The sequence below is a fragment of the Bos javanicus genome, chromosome 7 (genome assembly GCF_032452875.1).
Source record: "Bos javanicus breed banteng chromosome 7, ARS-OSU_banteng_1.0, whole genome shotgun sequence".
NCBI lineage: Eukaryota > Metazoa > Chordata > Mammalia > Artiodactyla > Bovidae > Bos > Bos javanicus.
The window spans coordinates 38236017-38262720 of NC_083874.1; the positions used below are offsets into that span (position 1 = coordinate 38236017).

The 26704-nt window shown below is 41.1% G+C and overlaps 1 protein-coding gene across 10 annotated transcripts in view; it reads left to right on the forward strand.

Moving 5' to 3' along the window:
* Positions 1-356: 356 nt before the first annotated feature.
* NSD1 (nuclear receptor binding SET domain protein 1) overlaps positions 357-26704 on the forward strand; it is a 153510-nt gene continuing 127162 nt past the window's right edge. For 2 of the 10 annotated variants that reach the window (XM_061423062.1, XM_061423063.1), the window contains exon 1: positions 3764-3834. Coding sequence is in view for 8 of the 10 variants with exons in the window: in XM_061423058.1 (XP_061279042.1) it covers positions 2908-3834 (927 nt within the window). In the remaining 2 variants the exon portion in view is untranslated. Of the gene's footprint in view, positions 444-699; positions 973-1414; positions 1488-1679; positions 1769-1958; positions 2047-2890; positions 3835-26704 lie in introns of those variants that run through there. The other 8 variants (XM_061423061.1, XM_061423060.1, XM_061423058.1 and 5 more) reach the window with 8 other exon arrangements.

A 26704-nucleotide genomic window follows, 5' to 3' on the forward strand; every position in this document is an offset into this window, starting at 1 on the left:
CCCAGCCCTCTTCCGCCGGGGTCCCGATGTCCGGCCCGCAGGGGCGAGGCGCGCGCTCCCCGGGGAGCAGGGTTGCGGAGCAGGCGGCCTGCGCGGGGCGGAGGTGGCACGAGAGGGCCATCTGCCTGGGTGCAGAGAACTGCAGCGTCCGCGGTGCGAGGCTCGGCCCCTCCGGGCCCCCAGCCCGCGTCCACTGCCCCGCGCGCACACACCTACTGACGCCCGCCCGCGCCCCCGGCCCGAGTCCCAGTGCCAGGCCTAGACCCGGACTAGGCGCGGGAGGCGGTGCAGGGATTAGTGGACCCCTCCCCCAGCGCTCCCCTAGCCCCGCCCGGGGCTGCGAGGACCCCTGGGCCCGGGGGTGACGAGGGAGCTTCGTCCCGGCGGTGCCCGGGCTCGGGACTCGGCCTCACTGGGCGGGGGCCGCACCGCGGCAGGCCGAGGTGCGGGCGTGCTGTCAGATTGCTGCCCGGCTCGGGTGCGGGGGGTGGGCTCAGCGCGGGGGTCGCCTGGCCTCATCCCCCCACGGAGGCCAAGGCTGGGCGGGCAGTGCCCGGGCGGGTAACCCGACCCGACCCAGCTCCCGGGAGCCGCTCACCCCGCACGGCCGGGCAGGGGGAGGAAGAGGAATGGAGGGAGGGGGAAGGGAAGGGATGGTGGGTGAGGGGCTGTGGGGACCGCAGGGCTGAGTCCCCGGCCTGTCTGCGCTGCTCTAGGGCGGCTGCCTTTGGTGCCTGGGACGAGCCAGCCTCCGGCCTCGCAGGCGTCGGGCCTGCGGCAGAAGGGAGCCCTGGGGCTGCACAGGCTTGGCTCGGGGAGGCAGACCCGAGCTGCTGCCTCCATTTTGTTTCCTGCTCTGCTTGGTCTGTGGTGGTGGTGATGTGGGCTTGGGGTGCGGCCCGGCAGGGGGTTCACCTGCGGCCGCGCCTGCTCGGGGTTTGAGGCCTCGAAGACCCCAGCCCAAGCCCCCAGGTGAGCCCCGCGGTAGGAGGGGGGTTGCCTTGGTCTCGAGCCCGAGCCGAGCGGGCTGAAGGCAGGTGCCCAGTGGATAGGGAACCCGGGCTGTAACCTAAGATGGAGGCCGGGACTGACGCGGGCCCGAGCGGGGCTGGCGGGGCGGTCGGACAGGCCTCAGCCCAGCCAGGTGCCGCCGGGGCTGGGGCTCCAGACCGGTAGGGTTCTGGAAACGTGTGCAGCCCGGGGCCGGCGCAGCTCCCCGAGGTAGGTGAGGGGATCGGAGTGCCACCCACGACGCCCGCAGGCCCCGACACTCCGGGGAGGCGCGCGAGGCCCCTGGGGAGCCCGCCTCAGGCCCCGCCCGGGCAGTCGGGCCGGCCCGTAGGCCCGGGCCGCGAGCGGGCGCGCAGGGGGAGGGGAGGGGGCGGCAGCGGCGGCTCCGCTGATTGGGTGGCGCGCTCGCGAGCCCGACTTCACCCGCCCTGAACCCCGAAGAGTGAGGCAAAGGAGCGCGCGCCTTGGGGGAAGGGGTGCGCGCGCACTCGGGGCCCCAGCCGCACGCGGGCCGGCGCGAGGCGCTCGGTCGCACGCGCCACCGCGGGGGCGCGCGCGGTGGGGGTGTGAGGAGGAGGAGGCGGCGGCGGAATAGGCCGGGGCAGGTCGCGCTTGCTACCTTCTCTCCTGAAGAGAGACGCGGGGGGAGGGGGGTGCGGCGAGCGGCTCCACGCTCTCCCCACCGCTCCGCTCGCGCCCCAGTGTAATGAGGGTCACCCCCTCCCCCCAGCCGGCCCGGGAGGGGGCGCGGGGCACGGTAACTAGTGCGCTGGGGTGGGCGGCGGGCTGGCGCGAGCGGATGGGGGAGGCGGCCGGGCGGGGAAGATGGTGGTGGCCGTGAGGTGAGGGGCGCGGGGGAGGGCCGGGCGCGGCGCAGGGTTGGTGGCCCGCGGCGTTGCAGCCGCAGGCCCCCTCCCCCTACATCACTACCAGCCGGGCTCAGGCCTAGCCGGCCGGGCCTCCGCGAACTTCCTCCCCGCGCGGCCCGTGCCCCGCCGGCCTCCCGCGCGCACCTCGGCCTCCGCCTCCCTTCAGGTAGCCGGCTGGGGGGCACGGGGCTGGCTGCCCTCCTGCAGCAAACTTTGCTTGGTGCTGAATATTGATGAGTGCGATCGGCTTGGCCAGAAGGTGCTACCGGCGCTGCGGGAAGGAACGCGGCCCGGGCAGGCGGCGGCGGCGTCGGCAGCAGCCATGTTTGTCAAGCTGTAGCAGCTGCTGCTGCTGCCCTGACTCGGCTTCACCGACTGCCTCCGTTTCTCCCCCTGCCGCGTTCCGGCCTCTGGGCCTGCAGCTGTGGACCAAGCAGGCCTGCAATCAGAAAGGAGAACTTCGGGGTGCACCCGCTTCGCCGACTTGCTTGCGGCCTGAGCACGGCCACTGCAAAGGCTCGGGCGCCAGTTGGGGCGCAGGGTGCAGCGCTATTGTGACCGCTGCGCCCGAGCGAGCCAGGAAGGATGGGGGGGGGTAACCTTTTTGTGCAGCGTCCCGGAGCCCCCCTCGAACCCTACAGCCCCCTGCTTTTGGGAGATCCGGCCGCTGGACTCCTAGCGGGGGAGGGGAAAGACAATCCTGTTTGAGATTTGGAAATTTCTACTGCCAACGGGATTTTAATTTTAGATCAGCCCAACTGCCCACCAGTCTGCAGGAAAAAGGGACGGGCTGTTTCCATGTGGCAAGATCTACCCGTCTCCGGGAAGATGGAGTTCGCGGAGGCTCACCGAGGCTGTTTTTCCATCGTCAGCTGGGGAACTTTTTCCACTCATGGAAGTGCAGCAGAAAAGCATCGAGGCCACTAGGCCTTGAGAAGTGGCTGCCATTTTGAAGATAAGAGTCAAATGGCCCATTAACTCAGATTAATTGACGTGTTTTTGGATTCCAGGTTGATGCTGGCCCAGGATGGATCAGACCTGTGAACTACCTAGAAGAAATTGTCTGCTGCCCTTTTCCAATCCAGTGAATTTAGATGCCCCTGAAGACAAGGACAGCCCTTTCGGTAATGGTCAATCCAATTTTTCTGAGCCACTTAATGGGTGTACTATGCAGTTATCGACTGCCAGTGGAACATCCCAAAATGCTTATGGACAAGATTCTCCATCTTGTTACATTCCACTGCGGAAACTACAGGATTTGGCCTCCATGATCAATGTAGAGTATTTAAATGGGTCTGCTGATGGATCAGAATCCTTTCAAGACCCTGAAAAAAGTGATTCAAGAGCTCAGTCGCCAGTTGTTTGCACTTCCTTGAATCCTGGTGATCCAACAGCACTTGCTATGAAACAGGAACCCTCTTGTAATAACTCCCCTGAACTCCAGGTAAAAGTAACAAAGACTGTCAAGAATGGCTTTCTGCACTTTGAGAATTTTACTTGTGTGGACGATGCAGATGTAGATTCTGAAATGGACCCAGAACAGCCAGTCACAGAGGATGAGAGTATAGAGGAGATCTTTGAGGAAACTCAAACCAATGCCACCTGCAATTATGAGCCTAAATCAGAGAATGGTGTAGACGTGGCCATGGGAGATGAACAAGACAGCACACCAGACAGTAGACACGGTGCAGGCAAACCGCCATTCTTGCCATTAGCTCCTCAGACCGAAACGCAGAGAAATAAGCAAAGAAGTGACGTGGACGGCAGCCATGAAAAAGCAGCCCTTCTCCCAGCCCCCCTTTCGCTAGGAGATACAAACGTTACCATAGAAGAGCAATTAAACTCAATAAATTTATCTTTTCAGGATGATCCAGACTCCAGTACCAGTACATTAGGAAACATGCTAGAATTACCTGGAACTTCATCATCATCTACTTCACAGGAATTGCCATTTGTAAGCAGTTTTTGGTACAACTTAAATATATACATTAATGTATATATACAGGCAACTTAAAGGGAAACTATAAAAACCGGTTATAACTAATTGGTTTTTGGTTGTTTACCAGTTCACAGATGAAAGCTTATTGCTAATAATAAGCTCTTTGGGAAAATTTTACTTTGATCTAAAATTTTTTTCTGTCTTATATGAGTTTGATTCTTTTCTGATTTTCCAAGTCAACTCTCCATTGAGGATTGGTTAAGAGTTAAGCTTTTAAGGGCATTTGATTGAGTTCAGAATTAAGTTTCCAAGATAGAGGTATACATTTGTTTAGCTTTTTTTCTAAAAGTGTCCTTGGCTTTGGCTTGCTTGTGTCATGAGTACAGGAATCAGTGAATTACCTGGAGTCCTATTTTTGCATAAGGCATGGCTTATATTTTTCGTTGATGGGATGACTTTCAGGTTGAAGTACATTTTGGGTTCACATTCAGGGTAGCTCAGATGAAAAGGCCTTTTTGGACATCAGTCAAAACTTAAATTAGGCTATTTTTTCTGAAGTACGTGTTGTACAGCATCCTATGGTAACAGCCACTATCAGAGTACACTCTTAAACCTTTTCTGCTTTAAAATTTTGAAGTGTAGTTATGTGTGTGGTATGGGTGTATGTGTATAGAAATGGGAAAAAATGTACTTTGAGTTACTCAGTAGCGCTACCTACTATTGTTAGATTGTGGTAAATGATACTTGCTTTTTAAAAATCTGGTCTTCACCCAGAATTTTTGACTGTCCCTAGTTAGCTAAATGACCAGTTGACTTCACTTACCCTGTTTCTTCACTTTAAAAATCTGAACCAGCTTGATTGTTAAAAGATTCCTTTCAACTTTAAGTATTTGATTCTGATTTTGTTTCTGCCCAGACACACTTGTCATGGTCATCTGTTACATCACCAAAGAGGATCCCATTCCCTCCTCAAGATGCCTCTGAAATACTCTGTTAAGATTTAGATAGGAAAAACTTTTTGGTGTGTGGTGATAGTTTTGAGTGCATTAAACGTTCATTTTACTATATAGCCCTGCTGTTCTTTAAAATTAAGAGTGAGAATGTGGGTGTGTCGCTTTTGTTTCTGTTGATTCATATCTTAAATATGCGTTAGTACTACTCCTTGATTTCTTAGTTTGGCAGTTGCAGATTTAAAAAATTTGTTTCGGTAGTTATCTTGAGTCTGTTTTGTCCTAGATATTTTTTAGGGTGGATAGGCTGTGTTGGCAGCCTATCAGCAGCTCAGACAAATTCTTCTTGTTACATTGAAATGTATTTTACATGTATATAGTTTTGTCCCTACATAAAAACTTAGATCAGAAGGTGGAGATCCATGTTTCTCTAGAAGTGTAAGTGTAAATCTCTGTGGTTCTTATCAAAGAGGTGTCATTATTGGTTCTAAAATACTAGAGCCTTTAGAAAAAACGTAATGCATCTAAAATGAGAGTTAACAAACTTGTATAAGTGTAGAAAAATTTTTTTCATGTAGAAAATAAAATTACTCAAAGACTGTGGACTTGAAGAAACCAGTATCTATTCTTTTTTTTGACTGTCCTGCATGTGGCTTTTTGGATCTTAGTTCCCCTGATCAGAGACTGAACAGTACAGTAGTTCAGTCTTAGTTCCAGGCCATGGCAGTGAAAGTCCTATCCACTGAACGCCAGCGAATTCGAATCTTTATTCTTTAAGTCTTTCTCACAGATTGTGGATTAATCTGAAGAGCTTCATCCAAAATCTATTGCTTTCATTTTCGCCTTTGATATTTTCTGAGAATTTAAAGTGAAGTCAGTCTCAAAATGCAAATTTAGTTGAACAGTAAGCTTGAGCAAGGTGTAATTAAAAGAAATTCTATGTAGCTACTTGATGTATTCAGACTATTCACAGTGACTGGTTGATGCAGCAGGTATGGAGAGCACTTTGTATTAGAGCGTGTGCTTAGGGCTAGAAGTTTTAGAAAATCTTTTGCACATGCTATTGTCTGATACTGTGATAGAATAAGAGTCTCCTGGCAAGAGTAACGAGTACTTATTAGGATTTTAAACTCTCTGTCTGGAACTAGAAATGACAACATGATTCAACGTTGTATTGCCAGTTGTTTTCGTACAACTAGCTATCAGCAGACTGTCTCCTGTCATAAAGGAGCAGCCTCTTCAGTTTACCTTCATACTCTTCAGTTACTTTTTCTGCATACAGTGATGTGAAATGGTTCTCACTATAGTTAATAATCCTGACCTGGTATTTTTATATTTAATTGGGTTGATACTGTCTAATTTCTGCCAGTGTACATATATAGTATACAGTGCTTTGTATATTGTAGGTGTTTGGAAAAAATCTTCAAGGAAGGTTGGTTCCCAGAGCTCCAAGTTATAACAGGCAATAACTTAGTTTTAAGTGCTTTGGTCTGTATTGTCTCACTGGGTCTTCATAGCTTTGTAGTAAAAAACAAATGTCATGGAAGGTCTAGGTCTACCTTAAAGGTACTTAAGATTATTGGGGATAAGACTGAAAACTATTGAAACCATAGAATTATTTGAGTATTCTTGGTTTTCTTTAGGGACTTTTGAAGGTCCCTGACACTCTTGCCTGGGCCTGAAGTATCTCCTGGTTTTCTTACTAGATTGCAGCAATTCTTTGTTTGATATTCTTCCTCATTTAGATATTTCATGGAGGTAAAATTGAGTTAATTTATGCTGTGGCAGTATTCATGAATTTGGGGAATCCTCAAAGTTCTTAGGATGTAGGCAGCCTCCAGAGTAGTCTAAAGTATATATTAGTGATTCTTTATTTGAAGAAGACCACTAAAAATGAACACAATTAAAATTGAGGACTAAAATTTCACAAGTAAATAGGGAGGAACAGGTTTATTTAGATTTTATATTGAAATGTAAAATTGAGAATTAAAAAAGTCAGTTTTAAACCTTTATCAAAATTTTGATTTTGATGGCAACTATTTTTTTATAATAAGGCAAGAATCAAATAGATTTTTATTTTTGGCTATGATGGGTCTCCATTGCTGCACATTGGCGTTCTGTAGTCAACGGTGAGCATAGGCTGCTCTTCATTGTGGTGCTCAGGCTTCTCGTGGCAATGGCTTCTCTTGTGGAGCATGGGCTCTAGGCGCCCGGGCTTCAGTAGTTGCAGACCTTGGGCTCTAGAGTGCTGGCTCAGTAGTTGTGGCGCAGGGGCTTAGTTGCTCAGTGACATGTGGAATCCTTCTGGACGAGGGATCGAACCAGTGTCCCTTGAATTGCAAGTCTTAACCACTGGACTACCAGAGAAGCCCTCAAGTAGGTTTTTAAAAATTTTGTCCAGCAAAATTGTACAATAGGTAGATGGCATACTTTGTTGTACTTCATTTTCTTACCATGATCATAAGGATACATTTTTATAAAATATTTAAGGACTTAGTCTTTTTTTTTTTAAAGACTTAGTCTTAACTAAGGTATTCTTTAAAAAAAAAAATCCACTATACACAGTTTCAGTTATATACCAAAGAAGAGAAAATGGTTGAATTTCCATGTCCTCCTCACCAAGCTTTAAGAATTACTGATATTTTGCCAATCTTGTTTTATCCTCCCTCCACTATGTCATTTCACTAACTTTTCTTAATCCTTTGATGTTCATCATCTCTCTCTTTGAAGCTCTTGTCCTGTTCTCCTTGTCAGTTGTCACTTGTTTATTGGTTGACCTAGATCACCTTTTTCTTGCCTTTAATTGGAGTAGTTCTTTATTATTTGCATTGACTTTAAGAAACACAGCATCTTTGTGCCAGATTTGTTTGCAGTTTTACCTTGTTATTGATTTACACTGTAATACTAGCTTGTGTTTCATTAGGTAGAGACAGACACTATATTGTACGTGGGATGGATGTTAAATAGAGACTTTTTTGGGAGCCATTTCAAGATAGATATCTTGATGTTGTGACAGTATACCCCTGTACAGTCTTGGAGATGGAGAAAATACAAACCACTCTCTGTACTAAGTTCTGTGCTGTGGATGTTCAGCTGGTTACGGAGATCAATGGAGACATGAATGAAACCTAGAGCGATCAAGGCTCCAGTGAAGAGTGGGACTTCAGTTCATTGACTGGGTTGGGTTTGGTTAGGTTTAGAAAGGTACTTTGGATAAAAAGAATTAAATAAACAGTATTTTCACAGGGTTGGGTAGGATAGTTTAGTTGCTCAGTTATGTCTGACTCTGTGACCCCACGGACTGTAGCCTGCCAGGCTCCTCTGTCCATGGGATTTCTCAGGCAGTAATCCTCGAGTGGATTGCCATTTCCTCTTCCAGGGGATCTTCCTGATCCAGGGATCAAACTCCTGTCTCCTGGATTGTAGGCAGATTCTTGACCAATGAGTCACCAGGGAAGCCCGTTCTTGCGAAATAGGGCCTAGAAATTCGGATTGGCGTTTGATGTTGATGTGATAGAAACTGGGATCCAGTGAGGAATTTTAGCTGAGAAGTGATGATGAAATCTGCATTTGGGAAATTTTGGCTGGGAGAGAGTAGAGGCAATGTTAGGTTGTGGAGTCTTGCAGTAGTAATTAAAAATTAGAATTGAGCAGAGTCAGTAGTAGAAAGGGGATAAATCTGAGAGATTATTTCAGAGAGAAAATTGGCAGCCCTTTTAGGGTTGCCTGGACTGGAAATAAAGTTGGAGCCTGGATTTGAGGAATGAAAGAGATAAGTACAAACTATGTTCAAGGCTTGTTGTGTTGGTGCCTGAGACAGAAATGGGGTTCGCTCTTCCCTTCTCATCATTTCAGCATTTCTCTGCTTCCTCCTTTCCTGTCTCCACACTTCTCAGTTTCTGCTTTTTCTCTGACTCTGTCCCTGCTGGAGGTCCTGGTTCTCATCATTACTTTCTGCTTTCTGCTAGGATCTTTATTCTCAACCTTCACTGCATCACTTTTTCTGCCTAAAAACAGAATGCCATCTTTCTATTCTAAAGAATCTTCCTCTATCCTCTAACCCCTGTGATTACTTTCCTGTTTCCTGGGGAATTTCTTGAGAGTTGTCTTCTTTGTTTACCCCCCCTTAAAGCCCTGTGGATTGGCTTCTCTACTCTGTTGGAACTGTTCTTTTCAGTTACAAATGACACCTCCAGACTTATCCTACTAGATGTGCAGTGTTTTGACCACTGCTCCTTTAAACAGTCCTTTTTGGACTGCTTGTTCTCTTTTCTTCCTCTTTTCTGTCATTCTCTGCAGTCTTATCTGCTTTTATTAATTCACTTCTCTGCTGTGTGAAAACTCTTGATCTGACTTCTGAGCTTCAGACCAAGAAACAAATTTCCAGCTGAGTTTCTCTTCCACCTGTAGCATACTTGGCTACTTTTGACCATCTCTTTTTGCCAAACATGCTTTTCCTTCTGTCTTTTTAAAAAAATACTTATTTTTACTTATTTGTTTGCCTATGCCAGATCTTAGTCGTAACATGAGGCATATTTGATCTTCACTGCAGCATTCATGGTCTTTTAATTGCAGCCTGGGGGGGTCTTTTAGTTGCAGCATGCAAACTTGTTGCATGTGGGATCTAGTTCCCTGACCAGGGATCAAACCCAGGCTCCTTGCACTGGAATCAGGGAGACTTAGCCACTGGACTGCTAGGGAAATCCCCTCCTGTCTTAATGATGGCATCATCCTCCAGTTCTTTTCAAGGTTGGAAACCTTGGAATCACTTGTTTATATGATCAAAATGAACTTGAGTGCCTTCTCGATGCCAGGCATTGCTAGTATAAAAGGAAAGATACAGTCTGCTTTTAAGGAACTTTACCATCCAAGGAAGACTGGTGTAAACAATGACAGTACAGAATACCACACGGCCTGGTAGAAGTTACAGAGCAGGACTGTGGGAGTTTGGAAAAAGTCATGCCTGGAGTAATGTGGAAGAATTTCATAGAAGGTTATATATATTTAAGCAGAGGCATGCCAGTAAGTAAGGAGGAATAGCATATGAAAGTGGCAAGAAATTCTTTGAATAGGAATCTGAGAGGAGCAGGGTTGTCAGGAGATAGGTATAAATATAGGCTTTGTAATCCATGTTACAGGGTTGAATTTTTATGCTGTTTCCATTCTATTATGTAACCTTTATTACTGGTCTTCATATTGTTTTTCTTTCCAGTCTTTCTGGAGAGACAGAATTACCTTTGACCTTCAAAATGAGAAATACTAGGTGAGGTCTCTGATGGGGCTTCCCTGGTAGCTCAGATGGTAAAGAATCTGCCTGCAATATGGGAGACCTGGGTTCGATTCCTGGATTGGGAAGATCTCCTGGAGGAGGGCATGGCAGTCCACTCCAGTATTCTAGACTGGAACCCCATGGACAGAGGAGCCTGGTGAGCTACAGTCCATGGGGTCACAAAGTGTCAGGACTGAGCGACTATAAGCACACAAACAAAACACAGGTCTCTGATGAAAGCTTTACCTTCAATGCCTAACTCTTCTCCCCATTTGCCTAACAAATAAAGCCCAAATTCAGTGTCTTTGATAAGACCTCATCTTGACTTTCCCAAATCTCATCTGCTGAGATATCCTGGCTGGCCTGAGTTCAGCCAACCTGAACTATTAGTGGTGCCTTACTTCACCATCCCCTGGCTTATGCCTTTCTCTTCCTGGTCTAATTTCAGCATTTAGTATCTTAACAGTGTGTAGTGTGATGCTTTCTTTGTAGCAGACACTCAATGTACTTATGGAGTAGAAGAATGAGTGGTACTATTACAGAGATACAAGTTGGGAAGGGGAGTAAATTTTAGGTAGGAAGGTGATCAGATCAATGTACCAAATTTCAAAACTTCAGAGATTTTTTTCTGACTTCATTCCCTCATGCCTTCAGTTTCTAAGGGCTTTGAATTTGTGCTCCTTATATCTCAAGGTTTCATTTTCGTATTATGTATAAGCTCTTAAGGATATTAAGTCATAATAGTTTCGTAGGACAGATGCTACTAGTAGAAGTCCCTCATCTCTTTGAGCCCATTCCTCATTTCTAAATGGGGCATATACTGTGCAGCCTTGCACATTTGAGAGGATGCAGCAAAATAATTTATCTGAAGCAGCTAGCACAGTGCTGTTTTTGAAGTAGGTGCTCAGTAAGTGATGCATGTTATTCTATGCCAAAAGCCAAATGCACATTTGAAAGAATTGTGAATTTTGAGAAACATATCTTTACAGTTTTGCTTTTTTCTGTTTATCCAAACTCTTCTTGCTTAATTGGTAAGATAAGGGCATTGGACTATTTGACAGTTTCAGTTTTTGTTTAATATCAGGAGAATTGGATCCATTTTTTGATTGGTAATCAGGAGAATTTAATTTGGGCCATAAATTCAGTATCTTTCCACACTCCAGCTGTGAAGTGGTATAACTTATTACATTGTTGCTCTTTGCTGGGTATTCTTTGTCCTGGATATAAATGTTTCATTTCCACCCCCTGGTTTGTAGGAGAGCCCACCTCTTTTCTGGTGGTAGACTTGATTTTCATTGAATGATCATTTCTGAAACTTTAAAATGATCTCAAATGAAGAAATTGCTAGGAATCTTTTTAGTTAGAAAAGTAACATAAATTCATAGTAAAAGTGAAAGATAGAATGTTAATAAAAAAGGATCTTTATTTCTGTCATCTTCACATGCTCCCTCTTTTTTTCTTTTTTTGGGTCAAACTGCCACTTGTGGGATCTTATTTCCCTAACCAGTCCTAACCGTTGAACTGCCAGGGAATTCCCAATGCTCCCTCATTTTCACTCTTAATATTTTATTAGAATTTTCTTTGTGTTTGTAGACCTTTTTTTTTTTAATCTTTTGGACACACAAGTGGCCTCATATACATATTATTGATGCTTTGTTTAATATATTAAGGACATGCATTCAAATGAACATGTAGGTAGATTTTTATTTTTATTTATTGAAATTAGTATAAGTGCACATGCAGTTAGTTGTAAGAAATAGTACAGAGATCTCATGTGTGTTTTGCTTGATTTTGCAGTGGCATGTTTTGTGAAAGCATCTAATACCACAACCAGATTATTGACATTGGTATAATCCACCAAACCTACTCAGATGACCCAGTTTTTGTTTTTCGTATTATTTTTTAAAGAAAATTCTTTATTTCTATAAGGACATATTCCAGATGTCCCTGGTTTTACTTCTATTTGTTTGTGTGTACTCTGTTCTTTGCATTTTTGTCACCTGTATGGATTTGTATACTCAGTACCACAGTTAAGATGTTTAACAGTTTCAGTGCCACAAGGGTCTCTCCTTTTGTATCACATCCATCTTCTTCCTGGCAATTCCTCCTCCATCTTTGGCCAACTACTAACCTGTCCTTTGTTTCTAAAATTTTGTCATTTAAAAAGTGCCCGTAAATGGAATCATGCAGTATATATATATGTATTGGGTGTTTTCAGTTAAAATTACCTGGAGAGTCATCCAAGTTACTGAGTATATCGATACTTTATTTCTTTTTGTTACTAAGTAGAAGGCAATGGCACCCCACTCCAGTACTCTTGCCTGGAAAATCCCATGGACGGAGGAGCCTGGTAGGCTGCAGTCCATGGGGTCTCGAAGAATCCGACGCGACTGAGCGACTTCCCTTTCACTTTTCACTTTCATGCATTGGAGAAGGAAATGGCAACCCACTCCAGTGTTCTTGCATGGAGAATCCCAGGGACGGGGGAGCCTGGTGGGCTGCCGTCTATGGGGTCTCACAGAGTCGGGCACGACTGAAGCGACTTAGCAGCAGCAGCATTCTATTACACACACACACACACCAGTTTGTTTAACCGTTCACCTGTTGAAGGACATCTGGGTTTATTCTAGCTTTTGGCTTTTAGAAGTAAAAGTGCTGTGACCATTCATATATAGCTTTTGTGTGAACATAAGTTTTCATTTTTCTGGGAATAATACCCAAGAGTACAATTGCTGAATCATATGTTACTGGCATGTTTGCTTTTATAAGAAACTGCCAAGCTGATTTCTAGAGTGGCTATACTGTTTTACATTCTCACCAGTAGTGTATTAGTGATCCACTTTCTGTTCATCCTCACCATCATTGTGTTGTCACTATTTTTGTTTTAACCATTTTGATAGTTATGTAATAATATCTCATTATGGTTTTAATTTGCATTTCCCTGATAGCTAATGGTGTTGAGCATCTTTTTGTGTGCTTATTTGCCATTTGTATATCCTCTTTGGTGAAATATACTCATGTTTTTTGTCCATTTTCTAATTAATTTGTTTGATTTTAATTGTTGAGTTTTGAGAGTTCTTTATGTATTCTAGATGATCTGCATTCTTTATTATGCCTGTATACAAATCCTAATTTTTAACTATTACATCTTTTAGATGACTTATTAAAGAAACTATATAATCATACAAACTTGTGGTTTCCCCTTAACAAATTGGAACAGATTTTAGTGTTTGTTACTGTTATTAGGTAAAATTACTTTATTAAGTCCTCTAAAATTCTTTTCACATGTCTAGTGAACTTACAGGAAATACCATAATACTGTGTTTAAGATTGCTGGGAGGATAAAATTCATTTTGGATGATGAACAATTATATTTACACATTAAATTAAAAATAATTATTGGTTATATGATATCCCCTCATATACCAAGAAGAATCTGAAGGTAATCTTTCTCTGTAAATTATGAGGGTATATTCCCCTTGTCATTTCTATAATTTCTCGTGACGCAGTAATTGGAGCTGTTGGGGATCCCTGATGACGTCGGCAGTGTGCATGGTGCAAGTTCTGTCTATACCCAGTAAAAATAATAGACATTAGTGCCATGCTAATTGTTACTGAAATTTTATGTCTAAAGGCATCTCTTTAATGTTGCAGATGGTTCAGTTGACAGTGTATTGACTCTATTTTTCTTATTAACATATGAAGAAAAAGCACTTCTGCCATGCCATAATCTATAAAGAATTGCAGAGCAGTAGTTGAGAGGTAACAAAGTGCTACATTTGAAATGCTTTTTTAATGTAGTAGAGCTTTGGGGCAGAAGTTTTACAGTGTCGGTAATTATACCACTGTAATTAGTTAGTTGGTGGAGTAGATACTGGAGTTTTAAGTAAAGCCTTGATAGGTACCTTAATAATTTCATAGTAATGCCTGTGCAGTTGTTCCTAAGGATAAACTGGTGATGGTGGAATTATCAGGGCAATGGATTAATTTTCTTTGTGTCTCAGATGTGCCTACTTCTGTATGGTTTTCCAAAAGGATTGTATGATTTTACACAGTTCTCAATAGTGTATGAGTCTGACGTTTTCCTCCCTTTGATAACAAAACAACTTTGATAACATTTTTTTTAAGTTTTTTACATAATTAAATAGATGCATACTGCTACTGAAAGATTGATTTAATTAATACAATTTTATTGTTGAAAGTGATTTGTTTATGTTTGTATTTCTTCTGTGGCCTTTGCTGTCTGTATCCTTCGCTGACTTATCTAGATTGTAGTGTTTTGTAGCTATTATCCTTTTATTTTATGGACATGACTATTTCTTCTCAATCTGTTTTTCATTTTGGTTAATAATTTTGTATAGTTGTAGAGCTGAAGTTTCATTTTTCATATAGCCAAATTGGTGTTTTGGAGTAATTTCTTCTACTAATTAGAAGCTTACTGAAGCAGCTTAGCAGCAGCAGCAGCAGTGCTTCTATATATTCGATAAACAAACTTTACATGCTTGTAAAAATTTGAAGAAATCCTGTCTGCTACAGTCTTACTGATTTAATAGAGATTTTATTTTAATATCCAGCACTATACAGATAATTTTTATTGTGTCTTTAGTATTCTTTTTGGAAACAAATTCTTTTAGCTAATTCCCTTTGTATTAGGGAAGCAAATTACCCTCAAATTACCCACAAATTGAGTAGTCTAAAACAATAAACATTTCTGTCATACGAAGTTAGGAATAAGGGTGTGGCTTAGCTGGATGGTTCTGCCTTTCTCTCTTGAGATTACAAGCACGATGTCCTTCACTGCTGCAGTCATTGGAAGGCTATTGCAGGATCCTTGTCCAGGATGACGCACTCATATGGCTGTTGGGGAAAAAAAATAACATATGGCTGTTGACAGTAGGAGACCTCAGTTCCTTACCTTGTGGGCTTCTCCATAGGGCTGCTCACAGTGAGTAGCAGGCTTTCCCCAGAGTGAGTGGTTCAAAAGAGGAGAAGCCTAACAAGGAGAGCCAAAGAAATATACAGTGTGGGAGGGGAGTACCTTGAGATGTGGATCACTGGGGGCCACAAGGGCAACTAGTTACCAGCCCACCCAGGAAGAAATAAACAGTTTTAATTAAAGCAGAAAGCATAAGTATACATAGTAGTGATACTTAAAACTTTTAAGCTGAGCTAATGGACCTTGGATTTTTGAATTAGGTGTATGATTGAAAAATATAATATAGAAAGATAACTAATGAAGTACCCTAAAGTACTCTTCTACCTTGCCTGCTTAATTAATACTTTCAGTTCCTATGGGCCTTCCTACCTTTTTGTATGACAAAGGTAGCAGATTATGCACACTTACTCTTTCTTTTTCACTTAATTTGTTGTCTAAATCTTTACATTTTTGAGCAATATTTTCTCATTCATTTATATACTTAGATAGTATTTTATTGTATGAATGTATGAACATTTTCATTCCACATATTCTTTTGCTGAAAGGGAACAACTGTGCACATAAGTCATTGTGAATGTATGCAAATAAATCTGTAGGATAAATCTCCAGGACCGAATTCTGGATCAAAGTTAAATGTTTTTGATTTTGAAAATATTGCCAAATTGCCCACTAAAAGAGTATATGTACTTATACTCTCAGCCAGTAGTATATGTATTTGCCTGTTTCAATGGGTATTCTTTATTTCATTTGTCATAGTATAAAATTTAGCATCCTAGCTTTTTTTTTTTTTTTTGCCACGCTGTGTGGCTTGCAGGATCTCAGTTCCCCAACCAGGAATCGAACCTGGGGCCACCTCAGTGAAAGCCTAGAATCTTAACCATTAGACTACCAGGGAACTCCCCATCCTAACCATTTTGAAGTGTACAGTTTGATAGCATTAAGTGTATTTACATTTTGTGCAGCCATTCTCCAGCACTCTTACGATCTTAGAAAACTCTCCCGTTAAACAGCTGTGCACTTTCCCTTCCTGCCAGCTCCTGTCGACTACCATTCTGCTTTCTGTTTCTGAATTTGACTGCTCTCGAAACCTCTTGTAAATGGAATTATACAGTGTTTATCTTTTTGTGATTACCTTATTTTGCTTAGTGTAATGTCCTCAAGAGTTTACCCATGTTGTAGGCTGTTAGAGTTTTCTTTCTTTTTAAAGATATTCTGCAGTATACCATGTTTTCTTTATCTATTTATCAGTTGATGGCCACCTTTTGGCTATTGTGAATAATGCTGATATGAACATAGGTGTACAGATATGTCTTCTAGATTCAGTGGTGTTCCCTTTTTTTTTTTTTTGGTCACACTATGCAACTTGTGGTCAGCTTAGTCCCCTGACCAGGAATTGAACCCACATTGGGAGCACAGAGTAGAGTCGTAGCCACTGGACAACCAGCAAAGTCCTCCTGTGGGGATTCTTACGATACTTCTTATACCCAAGGGAGAAGAAGGAATAATAAATGTTTATTTGATACCTAAATGACTTGTAATTTGGATAGTCTTTTTTTTTCCCCCCTCTTTCTCCCTCCCTCCCTCTCTTCCTTTTCTAAGGTATTTTTTGTTGTTTAAAGCATGGACCTGTAAAAATCAAACATCCTTTATGTTATGTATAATTTTTTTCAACATTTCAATTCTGAGTATATGTCTTACAAATTAAAAAAGCATAGTAACTGCGTTTTAAAAAATTAAGATAAAATCAACATATTGTAAAATTCACCTTTTTAAAGGATACAACTCAGTGTGGCTTTAGTGTATTTACAGAGTTGAGCAACCAAAACCACTGTCTAATTCCAGAACATTTTATCACCCAAAATGAAACCCATAGCCAGCAGTCACTCTTCATTTTCCCCTCTCCTAGTCCCTGTCAACCACTGATTTACTTTGTCTCTATGACAAAGTATTTTATCTGTTCTGGATATAAATTTCATGTAAGTGGAATTATACAACCTTTGGCCTTTTGTGTCTTTCATTTAGCATGTTTTCAGATTTATCCATATTGTAGTCTTACTATAACTACTTAATTCTATTTTATTGCCAAATAACATTGCATTATATTGATAATCATATTATGTTTACCCATTCATCATTTGATGGACATTTTGTTTGTTTTCACTTTTTTTGGCTGTTAGGCGTAATGCTGGGCTTCCCAGGTGGCACTAGTGATAAAGAACCCTCCTGCCAGTGCAGGTATTTGTAAGAGACACAGGTTCGATCCCTGGGTCAGGAAGATCCCCTAGAGGAAGGCACAGCAACCCACTCATGTTCTTGCTTGGAGAATTCCATGGACAGAGGAGCCTGGCAGGCTGCAGTCCATAGGGTCCCAGAGTCAGACACAACTGAAGCAACTTAGCATGCATGCAGGCACGATGCTGTTAGAAACACTTGTGTATAGGTTTTTTTAATGGATATATGTTTTCAGTTCTGTTGGGTATCTTCCTATGAGTGGTGTTGCTGGGTCACATGGTGACTGTTTAATATTTTGAGGAAATGACAGACTGCACCATTTTATCATCCTTTTAATGATGTATGAGAGTTGTAATTTCTTCATATCCTTGCCAACACTTGCTTTCTTTTTTTTAAATTTTAGCCACCCTGGTGAGTGTTAACGAGTTATCTCGTTGTGATTTTGATTTACATTTGTCTGATGACTGATGTTGAGACTCCTTTTATGTGCTTTTTGGCCATTTGTATAGCTACTTTGGAGAGTCTGTGTTGTAAATTCTTTGTGTATTTTTTAAAAATAGGGATTTTTTTTTAATTGTTGAGTTATAGTTCCTTGTATATTATGGATTAAGTTTCTTATCAGATAGGATTTGCAAATATTTTCTCCCATTCTATGGCTTTTTTCATTTTTTTTGATGGTATCCTTGAAGCACAAAGGTCTTTATTTTCTTAATTTGGCCATGCTGAGTAGCCAACCACGGATTAAATCAGGGCCCTTGGCAGTGAAAGCATGGAATCCTAACTTCTGGACTGCCAGGGAAATCCCAAAGGTTTTTAATCTTTTTTTTTTTGGCTGTGCTAGGTCTTAGTTGTGGCACTCGGGATCTTTAATCTTTGTTACAGCATGTGGGATCTTGAGTTGTGGCATGTGAACTGTTAGTTGCTGCATGCAGGATCTAGTTCCTTGACTGGGGATCAAACCCAGGACCCCTGCAGTGGGAGACCATTGGACCAACAGGGAAGTCCATGCCACACACACACACACACATATATAAATATATAATTAAGTAACTTATTTATTTGGCTGTGTCTAGTCTTAGTTGTTGTACAGATCTTAGTTGCTGATGAATCTTTGTTCTATCATGCAGAATCTTTCACTGGAGTGTTTGGACTGCAGTGCACACAGGCTCAGTAGTTGTGGTGCATAGTTAGTTCCCCGAGCAGGGATCGAACCCGTCTCCCCTGCTTTGGCAGTTGGATTCTGTACCCCTGGAACACCAGGGAAGCCCTCCCGGCTGCCTCCTCCTGCCCTCCGCCTTTTTTTTGTTTTTTGTATTGGCTGCTTTGAGTCTTCACTGCAGCAAGCGGGTAACTTAAGAGTTGTGGTGCTTGGACTTCTCTTATTGTGGAGCACGGGCGCTAGAGCTTGCACGCTCAGTAGCTGTATCGCACAGGCTTCTTGAGTTCCGTTTAGTTGCCCTGTAGCATGTGGGATCTTAGTATCTTAGTTTCCTGAAAAGGGATCAAACCCTTGCCCCTTACATTGGAAGGCAGATTCTTAACTACTGGACCACCAGGGAAGTCCTTCCCTTCCTTCTTTAGTACAGTATATTACATTAATTGATTCTTTTGTATGTTGAAGCAGCCTTGTGTTCCTAGGATAAATTTCACTTGTTCATGATATTAATATTTTTTATTTGTTGCTATATTTGGATTGTTAGAGTTTTTGCATCTTTATGCATAAGGGATGCTAGTCTGTAGTTCTCTTGTAATGTCTTTCTGATTTTGGTATCAGGGTTCAGTTCAGTTCAGTCGCTCAGTCGTGTCCGACTCTTTGCGACCCCATGAATCACAGCACGCCAGGCCTCCCTGTCTATCACCAACTCCTGGAGTTCACCCAGACTCAACGTCCATCAAGTCAGTGATGCCATCCAGCCATCTCATCCTCTGTCGTCCCCTTTTCCTCCTGCCTCCAATCCCTCCCAGCATCAGAGTCTTTTCCATTGAGTCAACTCTTCGCATGAGGTGGTCAAAGTACTGGAGTTTCAGCTTTAGCATCATTCCTTCCAAAGAAATCCCAGGACTGATCTCTTTTAGGATGGACTGGTTGGATCTCCTTGCAGTCCAAGGGACTCTCAAGAGTCTTCTCCAACACCACAGTTCAAAAGCATCAATTCTTTGGCGCTCAGCCTTCTTCACAGTCCAACTCTCACATCCATACATGACCACAGGAAAAACCATAGCCTTGACTAGACGGACCTTTGTTGGCAAAGTAATAGCTCTGCTTTTGAATATGCTATCTAGGTTGATCATAACTTTCCTTCCAAGGAGTAAGCGTCTTTTAATTTCATGGCTGCAGTCACCATCTGCAGTGATTTTGGAGCCCCCAAAATAAAGTCTGACACTGTTTCCCCATCTATTTCCCATGAAGTGATGGGACCAGATGCCATGATCTTCGTTTTCTGAATGTTGAGCTTTAAGTCAGCTTTTTCACTCTCCCCTTTCACTTTCATCAAGAGGCTTTTGAGTTCCTCTTCACTTTCTGCCATAAGGGTGGTGTCATCTGCATATCTGAGGTTATTGATATTTCTCCCGGCAATCTTGATTCCAGCTTGTGTTTCTTCCAGCCCAGCGTTTCTCATGATGTACTCTGCATATAAGTTAAATAAGCAGGGTGACAATCTACAGCCTTGATGTACTCCTTTTCCTATTTGGAACCAGTCTGTTGTTCCATGTCCAGTTCTAACTGTTGCTTCCTGACCTGCATACAAATTTCTCAAGAGGCAGGTCAGGTGGTCTGGTATTCCCATCTCTTTCAGAATTTCCCACAGTTTATTGTGATCCACACAGTCAAAGGCTTTGATACTATTCTAATAGAATGAATTTCATTTTTTAACGTGATTATTTTTAATAGTAAGAGTTACATTCTAAGTTTTCAGTTAGGCGTAATTTTATCAGGTACATTTTATTCTAACTTTGCATTTTGAAAATTGCTAACATTGAGACAATACATTCTTCATTCATGACTCAATACTTTTTTATGTGCCAGGAATGCCTAAGATGGGAATATGGTGGAAGCTGAGGCAGGCAACTGCTAGGCTGAGGGGAGTGTGATTTAGGATTCTAAGGATTGAAATAGCTGCTGCTTTGGGAGGATAAGAAGTTGAATATGGCGTGATTAGTTTGGGAAGATGGGGTAGGAAGGGATGATATTGAAGGGAGAAGTTAGGGTCCAGGTCTTTCCTTGAATTTTCCCATTTCTTTTGTTTGTTTGTTTACATGACTGAAGTGACATTTTATGTGCTTGTGGCTGTGTCGGCTCTCCTTTGCAGCTTGTGGGCTTCGCTCTAGTTGTGTTGTGCAGGTTTAGTTGCCTTGGAGCATGTGGATCTGAGTTCCCTGACCAGAGTTTGAACTCATGTCTTCTGCATTGGAAGGCAGATTCTTAACTACTGGACCACCAGGGAAATCCCCTGTTGAAGTGATTTTTTTTTTTTTTTCTATGTGTATTTGACATCTGTATCTATTGTTAACCTGTTTCTCTTTATTAAATTTTGATTGCTGCTCACTAGGAAAAACCATAGATTAAATCCCATTAAAAGAAATCGTAAGACTCTTACCTTATTAGAAAGGCAGTTTATGATTGTAGAAAAAATGTGGGAGGACGCAGACCCTTAGAGTTATTTGGCAAGATGTGTCTTGGGCTTAAGTGCTCAGTTATGTCAACCAAATAAAACATAACTCTCAAAAAAACAATTGTGGGCTTTGGAGTTGGACATGCCTCCATTTGAGACCAAGACTTGATTCTTTTGTTTTCCTTGGACAAGTGACTTTTCACCCTTAGTTTCTTAATCTATAAGCTGTTTTGAAAATTAACTCATAGAACATGGTGAGTATTTGCTGCTATTGTTAATTAACATAGTTAACATATGTTGCCCTATGGTAGGCAGCTAGGCTGTGTACTAAACACCTAACAAGTATTAGCTCATTTAAACCTCAGAACAAGCCCACATAAGTTGCTGGGCACAAATGTTACTTCAGGTTCACACATTAAGAAATGGAACCCTGGTGATGGTGTTGGTGTTTCAGCTAAAGCCATCTGGCTTCAGAGCATTTTCTCTGCTCTACTGCAAGGGTGCTGTTCATTAATAATGTATTTTTAGTGGACTCTTGTCTTGTTGGGAGTGGGAGATTAAAATGAGAGGTAGAAATTTGACAATAAGTTTTTCTCGAGTTTACATGTCAATTTGGCCTGAAAACATGAATAGAAAGATATGTCATTAACTAATCTGTCCTGTCCTGTACTTCAAAGTCAAATGTAACTTCTGTCCAGCATGAGGATTTATTTCTGTCTGAATTCTGAGTTATTTCTATGAATAAATAACTGAATAAATAACCACAGTGTAAGTGTAGCTATGTGGTAATAAAATGTTCTTTCAGTTTATCATAACTAGATGTGAATGTTCCACTTGAAAAATAATTACCTTAGAAAGCTAGGACTTTTTTAAGAATTGAAATAAGATTTAAATTAGTTAAAATTTACCATTTAAACAGCTTTAAACTGTATAATTCAGTGGCATTTTTTATATTTACATTGTTATATTACCATTACTGCTAATTCCAGACCACTCTTACCACTCCAGAAGGAAAGCACTTAATCGTTAGAACAATTACCCCTCTTTTCTTCAGTCCTTGGCAACCACTGGTCTTTTTCTCTTTATGAATATGCCTATTTTAGACATTTTATGTAAATGGAATCAAAGTATGTGACCTTTTGTGTCTGGTTCCTTTGCTTTAACTGTCATGTTTCAAGGTTTATCCGTATTGTAACATGTGCCAACACTTTGTTCCTGTTTATGGCTGAATAATATTCCATGGTTTGAATATACCACATTTTGTTTATCGTTCGTCAGTTGATGGGCATTTGAATTATTTCCACTTTTCAGTTATGATGAATTATGCTGCTATTAATAGTTGTGTACAGGCTTTTGATTGACTACCAGTTTTTAAATCTCAGATGTATACCCACCAGTGGAATTTCTGGGTCATATGCTAATTTTGTTTAATCTTTTGTCCCCTTTTATTTTTTTTTATTGAGGCATGATTGACATACAAAAAAGCTATACATACTTAGTATATTTATCTTAATTTGAAGATAAGTATGCATCTGTGAAACTCACCATATATGATGCCATATATAATACCATACAATTAATTTAACAATAAGATCTACTCAACAAATTGTAAGTATATAATACAGTATTATTTATTATATGCACTATACAGTACCTCTCTCAGTCTTGCTTGTCTTGCGTAAGGGGAACTATGTACCCTTTGATTCTCATATCCCCGGTTCCCCCTCTTGCCAGTCCTGATAACCTTCCAATCCCTGATACACCCCTGAAAATCACCCTTCACCTTTAGCTCCTATGAATTTGACTGTGATGAATTCTGTATAAGTGGGATCATATAGAATTTGTTCTTCTGCATCTGGCTTATTTCCCTCCACATAGTGTCCTCCATGTTCATATAATAGCTAGTGGCAAAATTTCCTTCTTAAGAAAATTCATAATACTCTATTGTACATATATATCCCATTTTCTTTATATGCTTATCTGTTGGACACAGTTGCTTCGGTGTCTTTGCTGTTGCAAATAAAATGCTACAGTGAGCATGGGTGTGCAGATATCTACTTGAGATCCTGATTTCAATTCTTTTGGGTATATATGGCAGAAGTGGGATTTCTGATCATATTTTAAATTTTTTGAGGAACTTTCACATAGATTTCCATGGTACCTATTTATATTCCCATGAACAATATATGAGGGTTCCCTTTTCTTTGTGTATTCTCATCAACACTTGTGGAAGTAATTTATGTGTTCTGGATGCTGGGTGTTGATCAGATATTCGGTTTGCAAATATTTGCTACCATTGCATGAGTGTTACCATAGTGCCCTCTTCTGCACAGAGTGTGTTACCACTCTTACTAGTTGATAGTGCCCTCTTCTGCAAAGAGAACTTTAATCTTGATGATGTTCAGCTTAATCTTTTTTCCCTTTTGTTGCTTGTGCTTTTGGGGTCCTTACTATGACTCCATTGCCAAATCCTAGGTTGTAAAGACGTACTGCTGTGTTTTCTCTTAAAATTTTTATAGTTTTAGCTTCTACGTTTAGATCTTTGATACATTTGAATTAATTTTTGTGTATGGTGGGAGGTAAGGGTCTAACTTCATGTTTTAAATTAAAAAAAAATTGAATGGCTTTATTATATAATTACCACACAAATATATCCATTTAAAATATATAATTAGTGATTTTTAGTATATCCATTGAGTTACACGTCCATCATCACAGTCTAACTATAAGTTTTTTTGAAAAAAATTATTTATTTGGCTGTGTTGGGTCTTAGTTATGGCCTAGGAATCTTCATTGCATCATGGAGATCATTTGTTGGATACACAGACTCTGTAGTTGTGTTGCTCAGGCTCAGTTGGGGCATGCAGCCTTAGTTGCTCCGAGGCATATGGGATCTTAGTTTCTTGATCAGGGATCAAACCTGCATTGCAGGGTGTATTCTTAACCACTGGACCACCAGAGAAGTTCCTGTAAGACTTTATTATTCTATTAGCAATCATCATTCTCAGCCTGAGGTAACCAGCAGTTTTATGTTCTTTCTTTATGGATTTTCCTATTCTGGACATTTCCTATAAGTAAAATCATATAATGTATGGTCTTTTATGATGAGTTCTTCAACTTAGTGTAATAATTTCAAGTTTATCCATGTCATAGCATGTATTAGTACCTCAATTTTTTGTGTGTGGTTGAATAATATTCTATTGCATAGATACATACCACATTTTGCTATCCATTCATCAGTTGATGGATCTTTGGTTTATTTCCACAGTTTGGCTATTGGAATGCTAATATGAAGGTTCAAGTAAAAGTTTTTGTGTGGACGCTTATGTTTTTTTTTTTCTCTCGAGTATATTCTGAGCTTGAATTTACATTTAATGTTTTTCAAAATTTTTAAATTAAATGTCACAACTAAGAAAATTATTATTTATGAAAATTATAGCTGCTTCCTTGCATACTCCCAGTAGTCTCTCCCTACTTTTTATAAAAATTGATATAAATTAGCATAAAATTAATTATTTTAAAGTTCATCTGTCATTGGCATTTAGTATAGATATTCACAGCATTGTAGAACTACTACCTCTATCTAGTTCCCATAGCATTTTCATCAACTCAAATGAAATGAAAATCCCATGACCATTAAAGTCATTTCCTATACACCTCTCATCTTAGTTCCCAGCAGTCTGTCTTTATGTATTCTGCTTATTCTGGATATTTTATATAAATGAAGTCACATATGTGTGACTTTTTTGTTTCTGGCTTCTTTTCCTTAGCATAATGTTTTCATAGTTTATCCATATTGCATGTACACCAGAACTTCATTCTTGTTTATGGCTGAAGAATCCTCTGCTGTATTTATATACCACATTTTTTTCATTCTCCATTGATGGACATTGGTTTCTTCCCACATTTTGGCTATTTTGATTAACGCTGCTATAAACATGTGTGTACTAGTCTCTTTGTGGACATAACTTTTCATTTATATTCACTATATACCTAGGAGTAGAATTTCTGGGCTATGTGGTAATTTTACATTTTAACTTCTTGAGGCACTGATAAACTTTTTCAGTGGTTGCACCATTTTTACATTTGCACCAGCACTGTACTAGAGTTCTTATTTGTTGATATTCTTGCCTATCCAGTGCTTTATTTTCCTTTTCTTTTAAAAGTTAGGGCCATCCTAATGAGTGTGAAGTGGTATCTTATGTAGTATTGATTTGCTTTTCCTCACTCACTAGTAATGTTAACCATCTTTTCATGTGCTTCTTGGCCATTTGAATACCTTCATCATAGAAATATCTGTTCACATTCTTTGCCCATTTTAATATTAGGTTTACCTTTTTGTTGTTGAGTTTTAAGAGTTCTATATATAGAGAGGATATTAAGCTCTTACCATTTATGAATTGCAAATATTTTATCCCAGTTGGTAGGCTGTCTTCTCATATTCTTAAAAAATTTTTTTTTTATTTTTAATTGAAGGATACTTGCTTTACAATGTTGTATTGCTTTCTGCCATACATCAACCTGAATCAGACACAGGTATACATAGGTCCCCTTCTTCTTGAACCTCCCTCTCACCTCGTCCCACCCCTCTAGGTTGTTACAGAACCCCGTTTTGAGTTCCCTGAGTCATACAGCAAATTCCCATTAGCTATCTGTTTTGCATAGGGTAGTGTATGTGTTTCCATGATAGTCTTTCCATTCATCCCACTCTCTCCTTTCTCCCTCCACCTCTGTGTCTGTAAGTCTGTTCTCTATGTCTGTGTCTCCATTCCTGCCTTGCAAATAAGTTCATCAGGACCATCATTATAGATTCCATGTATATGCATTAATATATGATACATATTTTTCTGACTTACTTCATTCTGTATAATAGGCTCTAGGTTCATCTACCTCATGAGAACTGACTCAGATGCATTTCATCTTTCAAATGGACATCTAGGTTCTTCCATGGCCTAGCTATTGTATATAGTGCTGCAGTGAACACTGAGGTACATGTGTCTTTTTCAGTTATATTCTTGATAATGTTATTTGATTGGCTAAAGTTTTAAGTTTGATGAAGTGTAATTTATCTTTTTTTGTTGTTGCCTATCCTTTTGATATCAAATCTAAGAATCCTTTGCCCAGTTGGAGGTCTTAAAGACAACCCTTTGATTTATATCAGTTCTTAAATAGGCTTCCTTGGTGGCTCAGTGGTAGAGAATCTGCCTGCCAGTGCAGGTAACATGAGTTTGATCTCTGGGTTGAGAAGATCCCCTGGAGAAGGAATTGGCAACCCATTCCAGAATTCTTGCCTAGAAAATCCCGTGAACATGGGAGCCTTGCAGGCTACAGTCCATGGGGTTGCAAAGATCAGACATGATTTGGCGTCTAAATAGCAGCAGATAGTCTGTGATCCACTTTGAGTAATTTTTGTATATGGAATGAGGAAGGAGTCCAACTTTATTCTTTTGAATGTGGTGATCAGGTTGTTGCAGGACCATTGTTTGCATACAGAAGAGACTGTTCCTTCTCCATTTAATGGTGTTGGAGCCACTGTCAAGTCTACCGAAGATGTTTGTGAGAGTTTATTTCTGGACTCTAAGTATTATTCCTTTGATCTATATTTCTGCTCTTATGCTGGAATCATGCTGTTTTGATTGCTTTAGCTTTGTAGTAAGTTTTGAATTCAGGATGGTTGAGTCCTCTTGTTTCTTTATCTTTTCCAATATTATTTCGGCTATTTTGTTTACTTGCAGTTCCATGTGAATTAGAGAATTGGCTTGTCCATTTCTCCAAAAATGTCCTTTGGAATTTTCATAGGGAGTGAATAGAATATATGGATTACTTTGGAAAGTATTGCCATAGTAACAAAATTAAAAATTCTGATCAGTGAACATTGATGTCT